The 10,089-nt window shown below is 55.3% G+C and overlaps 1 protein-coding gene across 1 annotated transcript in view; it reads right to left on the bottom strand.

Annotated features, from left to right (window-relative positions):
- Window positions 1–655: 655 nt before the first annotated feature.
- Window positions 656–10,089, bottom strand: part of NUP188 (nucleoporin 188) — a 53,299-nt gene continuing 43,865 nt past the window's right edge. Inside the window, exons 29-44 of the mRNA XM_053908397.1 lie at window positions 9,750–9,817; window positions 9,125–9,320; window positions 7,133–7,210; window positions 6,789–6,874; window positions 6,428–6,573; window positions 5,938–6,119; window positions 4,554–4,754; window positions 4,275–4,367; window positions 3,679–3,837; window positions 3,323–3,460; window positions 2,565–2,639; window positions 2,252–2,482; window positions 1,985–2,116; window positions 1,647–1,720; window positions 1,384–1,513; window positions 656–1,271 (exon numbers count right to left, since the gene is read on the bottom strand). Of these exons, the coding sequence (XP_053764372.1) occupies window positions 1,095–1,271; window positions 1,384–1,513; window positions 1,647–1,720; window positions 1,985–2,116; window positions 2,252–2,482; window positions 2,565–2,639; window positions 3,323–3,460; window positions 3,679–3,837; window positions 4,275–4,367; window positions 4,554–4,754; window positions 5,938–6,119; window positions 6,428–6,573; window positions 6,789–6,874; window positions 7,133–7,210; window positions 9,125–9,320; window positions 9,750–9,817 (2,166 nt within the window). The 3' untranslated portion in view covers window positions 656–1,094. The remainder of the gene's footprint in view (window positions 1,272–1,383; window positions 1,514–1,646; window positions 1,721–1,984; window positions 2,117–2,251; window positions 2,483–2,564; window positions 2,640–3,322; window positions 3,461–3,678; window positions 3,838–4,274; window positions 4,368–4,553; window positions 4,755–5,937; window positions 6,120–6,427; window positions 6,574–6,788; window positions 6,875–7,132; window positions 7,211–9,124; window positions 9,321–9,749; window positions 9,818–10,089) is intronic.

Here is a 10,089-nt window from a genome sequence, read left to right as displayed (position 1 = left end):
AGGAGAACTTTCATAAATTTGGGCCGTGGAGTGGACTAAAATTTGCATGAGGGTTTCAGCTGGTAACTGCCGGCTGCCAGTGCTTCCTGTGGCCGGCCACTGAGCCTCGCCGGTTCACGTGTTCTCATGTTGTCCTCACAGAGGAGGGAAGAAGAGATCAGAGTGAGTCACCTCCTCAAGGTTCTGTAACTGGCAAGTAGCCACGCAGGGACTCTAGCCCAGGTCAGTCTGATTCTAGAAACTTCAAGCGGTGGCTCTGGCCTGCAAGCCAGGTGTCAGATTAAGCACCGAGCCCGGCACTCTCGTGATTAGGTCCTGAGGAGGCCAGAGGCTGGCAGGCCCACAGCCCGGGCTTCTGAAGGCAGGGGCAGGGGAGGCAGGGGCACAGAGCCGTAAATAGGAAGGAGTGAACGTCAAGAGAGGCTACACCTGTGGGAAGCTCAGCCAGCGGGTAAACGGAGCGCGTGCGTCGGGTGAGGTGTGGTGGGGACGAGAGCTGGGCGGGCCGGGGAAGGGAAAATTAAAGTGTCCGCCCGGCTCCTCTGCTTCCCCAAACCTCCACTCCGCTGCTCCCAGGCACCTGGCCAAGGAAGACTTGCTTGGTGCTGAGCGCCGGGTGCCCGTCTCCAGGCCCTGAAGGCACATCACACAGCTATCTATAAACAGTATTTTAATATTTGTATAAATAGACCACAGTATTACCAAAAACTGCAAGAACAGAGCATGGAAAACATTTTCAGAGCCGTGCACACAGCCTATCCTGGTTGCATTTGACACCGGCTCCTGGCCTCTACTGGGCCGGGGTCAAGTGCAGGGGCGGAGGGCGGGGGGATGCTTAAGGGAAGTACCACACCCTGGGACATTTTGAACTTGAGGGCGTGAGCGCGGTAGACTCGTGGCTCCCACCTGGCCGTGGACCTCTTGATCTATTATAAAAATAATGCCAGGGGGTGGGCGGCTGGAGTCGTGGCTGCCCTGGGGGGAGGGGACAGGTGCCGCTCTCAGTCCACACGGGCCGCAGGGCCGGCCCGCAGCACCCCCGCTGCCCGGGACTGCGGTGCAGGCTGCCGGAGCAGGGCGGGCGGGCCCCCACCCTATCTTTGCACGTGCCGCACAAAGGCCTGCACTAGCTGGATCAGAGGCTCCTGGCTCTCCGGGCTGGCCTTGGAGAGCGAGGTGGACTTGCCCTGAGGCGAGGGGAGGACGCCGGCAGCGGGGGAGCTGGGGCCTCCCCGGCGGAAGTAGCGTGAGAGGCTGGAGAGCAGCGTGCTCTGGGAAAGAAAAGGTACTAGATGAGGGCCCCGCGAGGCGGGGAGGCCGAGTGGGAACCCACAGGCTCGTCCCCACCAGCGCCCCTGGTCAGAGCCCTCTACCCGTCTGTACCAACTCCGAGCTGAGCTCCTGTTTCATCCGCTGCTTGTCCCGGGGATGTACGGCCGGGTCCCTAAGGTAGCGCACGGCCTGGGAGATGAGCAGGTAGAAGCAGTTTTCCATGGTGAACATCAGGAGGGACCTGGGGAGAGGGCAGGGGGCCCCGTTGCAGACAGCCGAGCCGGCAGGGACGGGGTGCACCGCCGAGCCAGGAGGAGGGCTGACCCACAGCTGCCCTGACCCCAGATCAAATTCCAGAAGAGGGGCTTTCTTACTTCAGTGTTCTCGTCCCTTCCGCCTGTGTGCTGAGCCCCACGGCCTGGGTGAGGGGCTCCTTTTTCTTGTCCAGCTGGAGGAAGAGACACAGGGTGAAAAGAGAAAGTGACAGTAACAGGTGTGGCCCCCTGCGAGCCTCCGACTTGGCGGCCCTGCACTAGCAGTTGGCCAGCTACTCACTCGGCCCCCACAGTGCTCCTCCCGGCGAGGTCCTGCCAGCTCGCTCAGGAAAAGGACCAGGCTCAAGCAGGCTGACGTGCTGGAGGCCAGTTATGCCGCGGGAGATCGGGGGGAAGACTGGGGTTGAGAGGCCAGAGTCTGACAGCACCCAACTTACCTCTCCAAGCATGTTTAGGGCCACATTCACCGTGGCCAGAAGGGTCCCGAAGGAGGGGGCCACTTCTGAGTCAAAGGTGGGAGTGGTGAAGCTCAGGGCAAAGAGGAAGTTGTATTCAGCAAGGTCCAGGGACTGCAAGGCAAGACAGGAGCAATCTGGAGCCCAACTAGGACCCCAGACGGCTCTTAAGGGTAGAGCAGAGCACAGGAGAGCCTCTGCAGCTCACCGCCGGGCAGCTGGCGGCACGGCACAGGGGGCGGCTCGTACCTGATCCAGCAGGATTTGGCAGACATCTGGGGTGAAGTGGCGCAGGGCCGCCAGGGTCCTGCTAAGGATCTTGAGAAGTCCGTACTGGACCGTGTGTAAGGCTCGCTGCTCCGAGGCCTCCGTGTCAGCAGCGGGCTGCTTAGAAGAGCAGGAGGGGGCGGCAGTGGCAGCGGCGGGCAGCCGCTGAACTCGGGGGGCGACAGCCGAGGGGATGCCGTCCCCGTTTTTGTTCTGAGGGAGACAAGAAATGGAGGTGGAGTCCAGAGAAGCCGGCACGAGGCCCCGCGGGCAGCCCGGCAGGGAGGGCGGTTACCTGCAGGCAGTGCTGCAGCATCTTGCGGCTGTGCAGGAGGGAGGTGCAGGCCTGGCACAGGTAGCCCAGGTTTACCTGCAGCAGACACACACGTGGGGCGGGGGCAGGGAGCTGTCAGCAGCGGCCCCACCAAGCAGGCCCCCCTCAGAGTCCCAGTGCGCTTGCTCTCAGCTCCTACAATGCTCACCTCCCTGTGTTCTCGAGCTGCAAATCTTACAGCCACAGAGTATGCCCGACTCCGGACTGGGGCAAGGGATGCCTGGGATCTTTCCCTGCACCCTGTGCCGTGCCACCACCTAGCTCAAGGTCTAAGATCAGTTCTTCAGTAAAGAAATAAGATAGGGATCATTTTCCCATTTTACACAAGAAAAACCTTCAGAAACAGCGAAGTAACGTGGCCAAGGTCACGCAAATGATGGATGCCTGTCTGGCTCCAGGACCTGTTCTCTCCCTACTCCCCAGACCCTGGCCCCGCTGGTCTCAAGCTTCAGGCCTATTCCTGAGGGATGTGAACCAACATCCATCCAACCGAGCCCAAGTTCTTAAGCTACAAGGCTGCCCTTTATATATATTGATATATAAGGAAAACTTTAGCTCCAGGGAAAGCAACACGAAGAAACCAAACCCCGTGTTCACAAAGCAAAATGCCCACGTTCCAAGTGCCTGCTATTCACCAGAGGTACCCCAGACAGTGCCCACCACCCCATGCCCAAGCACTTCCCCAGACCCCTTGCAAGGAACCATGTCCAAGGACCCACCTGGACATCTCGCATAAGCTGAGGCAGGTGGAAGTGCCATTCCTTCATGAAGTTGGAGAGCTGCAGAATGAAGCCCACAGTGTGGTCTGCCTCCTCCAGGCAGGCCAGACTCTGTACTGTCCTCACCGCACTGAGGCACTGAGAGGGGCGAGACAAGGATGGATGGAGTGAAACAGGGACTTGACCTGCCTGCTCTTCACCCTCCCATTGGGAGGACAGGTTCTGGACCCACAAATGCTGAGGTGATGGCACATCAGACTCTTCTAGGCTCAGAAGTTTCTGAATGGTCCTGAATGACCCAGACCCCCCTATTACCCTGAGCCCCCTGAGCTCCTATGATGCTGGCAGCCCCTCACCTGTAAGGTCCGCTCCTGGTGAACACCCACGAAGTCCAGGGCCTCGGTCAGGAAGTTGTAGCGCAGAGTTTTGAGGAGCCGCTCCATCAAGGACATGGAGAGGCGGTAGACCCCCGGCCAAGAGGGGGCATCCAGAGACTTCCGAGAGGTGCTAGGCGTCTAAGATACAGACAGCAGACGAGATCAGGACACGGCACCAACGAATCCAGCTGACGGGTGTAGCGGGACCTCCGTGCAACACGGCAGCTAAGGCAGCTTGGCTGCTCGGAAGAGAAAACCTAGAAAGGGCACAGCCACTGCCTGGTGACGGGCAGGGCCACAGGGGGTCCGAGGCCAGGGATTACGAGGAAAGAGCACCACCAGGCAGAAACAAAAGAATCCCAGGTTCTAGACTCAGGTCTGCCATTAACTAGCCATATGAACTTCTCTTACTAGAAATCAGTATGGGGGCAGTGAGGAGTCTACACCATCAGTGCATCAGACAAGCCATTAAAGAGCAACTCCCAGGGTCTGTGAAAGATCAAGGACAGGGACACTTTTCCACTCAAATTGCAGTCTGGCCAATCCAGAGGTCCTGGCGAGTCACTGGCACTCACCTGCACTGTCCCATTGGAGCTAAGCTGGTACACGCTCAGGAGGGGCAGACAAATGCTCTGGGTGATGCCAGCCCCAGCTACTGCTGTGGCTCCCTGGGAGGGAAAGACCTGGAATGAGATGGAACTTACCCGGCCCCACCACTCCTGGAATCTGTCTCCTGCCCAGGGGCAGCCGAGCTCTCAAGGCAGACCAGAGCTCCTGGGAGAATCATAGGCTGTGCTGGAACCCACCCAACACAAGCAAGGAGGCTCCCTCCTGCACCCGGGCTGGCCTCCTACCTGCTGGGTGCGAGCCAGAGTGAGGAGCAGGTGCAATGATGCCTCGGTGAAATGCAGGTTCTGCTTCATGCGAAGGCTCACCTCCAGAGTGGTGAGGAGGGTTGGCAGGATGGGGAGCCTGCGAGTCACCTGGAGCCATGAGTCACCGTCCTCGTCCACCTCACACAGCTCCTTGGCCAGGTGCAGGCCCAGGACACATACCTGCTGGGGCCCAGGGGCAAAGATAGGCAAGAGGGAAGGAAGCAGTGCAAGGGGGGGATGAGGGGGGAGGACGACAACAGGCAGCCCTGCGCCAGGCTGCCCCAGCCCTCACTCGGTCACAGACATCTCCCGAGTGAGCTTGATGGAAACGTGGAGTCTCTCCCAACCTGGCTGTACCCACACCCCCTAACGGGACACAGCACTCCCCTCAAGCTAACATACCACCCCCCAGAGACAGTTCTAGACTCCTCCCTCCCCCACTACCTCTCAAGCTTCCCGACTCACACCTGCTCACTGCGCCCAACTCTACCCGTCTTGCTGCACCACTGCACCCGCCTCCTGAACGGTCCTTCGCTCTCCTGGACCCTCTCCAATCAATTCTTCATACCGGTGGCTTTTCAAACTTACTTTTGACCATGACGCACAAGAATAAATACTTTTTATGCTGTGTCCCCGTATACACACGTTGATATATTTTCCTACCCTTCCCCCCCCCAACAAAACACAGATATTTTCTTTTATACTTTATCCTCCTTTGTTAAAAAAAAAAAAAATGCTGGTTATAACCAAATGAGTTCATCTCAAGATCCACTAAACAAGTCATGACCCAGTTTGAAAAACACTCTTCTATACTGCGTCCAGGGAGATCTTTCCACATTTCTCTCCCTCGCTTAAATCCTTGAGTCCTTTCTTCTTTCACTTGAAACCCACATCAAAGACCCTGCTAAGGCTGCCAGTCATCCAGCCCCCAGCTCTCCAGCCTCTCACCGCTTCGCTCACCGCAGCCTTTCCTCTGGCCGCCAGGGGACTCGTACCACAGCAAACCACCGTGTTCTCACTCCCAAGTCTTCCTCGCTCCCTTTACCTGCCTGACTCTATCAATGCTTTAAATTATGGCTGAAAGGGTGCTATCTCGTGGAATCCCTAGATTAGGTGAGACCCCAAGCCACACGTTCTCCCAGTGTTTCTCCTGCATGGGACTTGCCACGATGGAATTCCGACACATCTCTGCATGGGCTCTGATTTGTTCGTGTTCTCCACTAGGCTACAAACTCTTCCAGTGCAGTGACTACATGTCTCATTCACTAATCACCCCGAGGGCCTGGCACAGGGTAGGCCAGGGAGTTGGCACTTGCTGGATGTGCGCGGGCAGGACAACCTACTCCCCGGGGCACTCCCTCACCCCGTCACGCTGGTCCTTGTGCCGGGGCCGTGAGCAGTCATCAGTCTCCATGCTGTCCTTGTCCTCTGTGGCACCACCCGACGCCAGACTATGGCGGGTCTGGTCGAAGAGAGCAATTACCTCTTCCTGGAGGGTCTCACAGACATTCAGCACCAGCTGGGAGTACTGGGGGATGTCACTCACTGCAGAGCACAGGCAGGGAGGGGACACGGTGATGCTCACTCACCATGTCAACTCTCGCTGCTGCACACCGAGGTTCCCTCCCCAGGCAGGCACAGGGGAATGTATGCTGCTGAGAGAGGATCCACCCGCGTGGGGAGCGGGAAGTAGACAGATGGGGGAGAAAAAGGTTTCTGGAAGACAGGCATTCCAAGACTGACAGCTCAAACCGCAAAGCAAAAATGTGTGGCTGGAAACCAGACGAAGCCCCGCCAGACCAGCTGCCAGTGGAGCCGGGGGACCGCTGCCCCCTCTCCCCTCTGCTCCTCACCTCTCATCTCCTTCATCTGCAACACTGTGATGAATGCTGAGAACACCTTGGCCTTGGTCTTCTCCATGAGTTGCTGGTCTGCCTGTAGCACTCCCTCCAGGATCTCCGTCAAGGGCCCAAGGATTTCATCCACAGAACCTAACTCTCTAGCAACAATACGGGGCAGAGAAGGAAGAACACATGCCAAATAAAGGCCACAAAGTGCCCTAGCTCTGATTCAGAGGTGCCCACCGGGCGGCCTGCCTCCCCGTTTGCTAGCGATGGAAAGCGAACCCGTCTCACACCCATTTTCTCCCCTTCGGGAAAGCAAAGGGCCGGTAAGGAGGAGTGAGCAGGCCCCCTCCCCTGGCACGGTGCTCACCTCTTCCACTGCCGGAGGAGGATAAGCAGCAGAGTGCACATCATGGATCCGAGGCGGAGGCAGTTCACTGAGGTGGGGACCAGGAGCTGAGGGGAGACAGCAGACCAGTCAGAAGTCAGGCTTCCTGCGAGCTGACGTGGCTGGGAGATTCGAGCTCCATCCGAAGGGCACCTTTCAGACTCATGCCCTTCTTTCCCAGCAGCGAGCTGACAGGGGTGGGCCCATGGGAGAGACCACGGCTCGGCACTGTGGCCTCAGGCCTCCGAGGCCGACTGAGCCCCTTGTCCTGACATTTGTGAGACCTTCTCCCTAGGAAGAACGAGAAACCTCCCAGACACACTTACTAATGCTTTGGTCCCATCAAGCACGTCAAGAAAGAGCTGGCGACGCACTGCAGGGTCAGTCAAGTGCATTACCTCTGCCTGCAAAGGAACAGGGAGAAAAATGTCATTTGAGAAAATTCCCCAGACTACAAAAGCCACAAGACGTAGGGTCCTCTGTCAGGCAATTAGTCATTGGTTAGTCACGGTCTTCCTAATTATCGCCCGGTTGTTTCTCTGTCCACCCTTAGACATGGTCAAAATCGGGTCAGGTTCACCACCTCCTCCTGACAACACCCCTCTTCTCAGACCCTTCAACGGCTTCCCAGTGCACTAGAAATACAAACGCCTCACAACAAGGCCTAAGAGGCCCCACGGGATCTAGTCCAACTGATTTCGGTATCACCACTTGTGCTCAGCCTATTCCAGGCCTACTAGTAGGACTTCTTCTTCCTGCTTAAACCATACCATACTCTTTTCCGCTCTGGACCCTCACACATGTGACACCAAGTGCCTAGACTACTCTCTTCCACAGGCTCTCCACCTGGAAGGCTCCTTTGCACATCAGGTCTCAGTTTGGATGACACCTCCTCAGAGAAGGCCTTCCTGACTGCTCCTACTTAAGCACTCACTACCACAACATCCTGATTATCTCCTTCATAGTGAATTATCACAATCTCGAACTGTTTTTCTTTATGGATTTGTTTACAATTTGCCTCCCTCATGGGCCACTCTCCAGGAGATCAAAGACCTTCTCTGCCTTGTTCACTGCTGTATCCCTGGGTGCCTGACACATGGGGAACGTTCCGTTAATATCTGTTAAATGAGTAAGTGAATGGTCAGTATCCTACACTTAATCAGATAGTTTTCCTAAGAAAAAAGAGGTAGCAGGATTTTCAGAGCTACGATCCATGAACTACTGCCTATGGCGTACAACATAGGAAATATAGTTAATAACACTGTAATGGCCTTGTATGTTTAAGAAACAGTAACTAGACTTAGCATGGGAATCATCTTACTGTGTATGAAAATACGGAAACATCACGATGTCCACCTGAAACTAACAGAACATTATATGCCAACTATACTTTAATTAAAACAAAACACCTGTTGCCTAGCTAGGGCCTAAAAGGCAAGTGACACACAGGCTATCCACTGAGGAATCAATCATGCTCCAAAGATGGCTGAGCCTTCTGGTGTGTCTGCAGTCTCAGGAGTCTACAGCCAATGTGATGCAGAAAAGTCCCAAAGTCGTGGCCAGTCAGGCACTGGGAACACGTCACTCATGGAAGACATAAGAGTATGCTTAGAACAAGGGACATCTACCAAGTTGTAGTTACTAATGAAGCAAAGATAGTAATCTGGATTCCCCAGGGAAAAACAATTCAAAACTAAGCCCTTATTGCACAACAGGACGGTGCAGTGTGAAAACACACGCATGCACGCAAAGGAGAAATGCAAATTCTTCTTAAATGCTAACTTTCTCTCTCTAAAAACCAACTCTCAGTAGATACACAGTGCAGAGACAATGGCCTCTGCTCTTTTTCTAAAACCAGGAAATGCAGTTTCTAGAACCCTAGAGAAGGTGCTGCCACAGCAGTCACAGCTGTCTGTTGACCAGTCTACAAATATTTACCTAGTGTCCACAGGGGACGTGCCTAAGAAGGTGACTCTACGTGTGCGTGAGAGGCAGACGAAGGAAGGGGGCCTCTGAGACCTGTTCAGGGCCACAAGGGCAGCTACAGGAGGCTTCTATGGATGCTATTGTTTTATGAATGTTTTAAATTACTTCTCTGCATTTTCCTTCAAGGTCTCTTGAATCCAACACCCTAAACACCCCACAGCAGCCCCCCATCTACCAGCATAGAACTGTTACATTTTAGCTCAGGAAAAAGTCCCTGATTTGTTCTTCATCCCAAGGGGTGTATCCGTCAGGCATCCCAGCACACGGTTGCTAGGACACCAAAGCGAAACCTGGCCCCCGCACCCCCTCCGCCGCCCCCCAGAGGCTCTTACGTGACTGGTGGCGATGATGAGGAGCATCCTCCAGGCGGAGACGAGCATCTGATACTCTACCAGGGAGGTGCAGCTGCTGCCCTCGGTGTCTGCTGTGTGAACTGCCAATGACTTGACATATCCTGACCAGTAGGCAAAGCGTTTCTCGCTGGAAAATTTCTTAAGTGTATCTTTTAAAGACTGATCTAAAGAGCCCCTAGGGTGTCAAGAAAAAATAAAACCTATGATTAGGTTTTGAAAGCAGACATAAACGTGATGGGCACAGACCCTTGTCGAGGCAGAGAAAGCGACCTCACTTGGGCTTAAAGGCAGACGGCTCCAGTCACCTCCACTGTGTGGGGTTCATACTTCTTGCTCAACATAATGGGTTAGGTTGAGGCCTTTTCCAGGATTCCTCCTCCATGAAATCCCAGGCACATGGAGTTTGCTTCACAATAACTCTCTCTGACAATCATAAATGCCATCAATGGACTGGCCAGGGACACAACTCAGCGGCCCTCCATAAATGGCTCCAAACCAGCTCTCTCCTCTGTCTTGGCTCGAAGAGCCATGCACCCAATGGCAGGCCACCACGCACCCCACCCCCAAACCTTTAATTCAAATCTCAGAAGGGGAGAGGACTCACTTAACTACATAGTATATTTCCAAGCAAATTATCTTCATGATGAGGGCACAGGTTTCCAGGACGCTGGGCTGTGGAGGGGAGAGCAGAGCAGATACCAATCACGAGGAGAACCTCTTCCCTGGTGGCCCCCGTGAGGGAACAGAGCAGGGACCTGATACTTGGAAAACAAGGAAGCACAGTCCCTATCGAACGCGAATGGGCATCTGCAGTGTCAGGTCCACAGTGTCTCCCAGCGAGCGGAGAAGACCACCGAGCCATCAACACAGAGCAGGGCATGCCACTTTCCTTCCCAAGCAAGACATCACAGGGAGAGGAAGCAGGCACTCCTCTGAGAAAGAAG

This window comes from Panthera pardus, unplaced genomic scaffold (genome assembly GCF_024362965.1).
Source record: "Panthera pardus isolate Hobbes unplaced genomic scaffold, ASM2436296v1 HiC_scaffold_20, whole genome shotgun sequence".
Lineage (NCBI taxonomy): Eukaryota > Metazoa > Chordata > Mammalia > Carnivora > Felidae > Panthera > Panthera pardus.
Note: the sequence above shows the minus strand (reverse complement) of the source record. Positions and strands in the feature narration are given on the sequence as shown.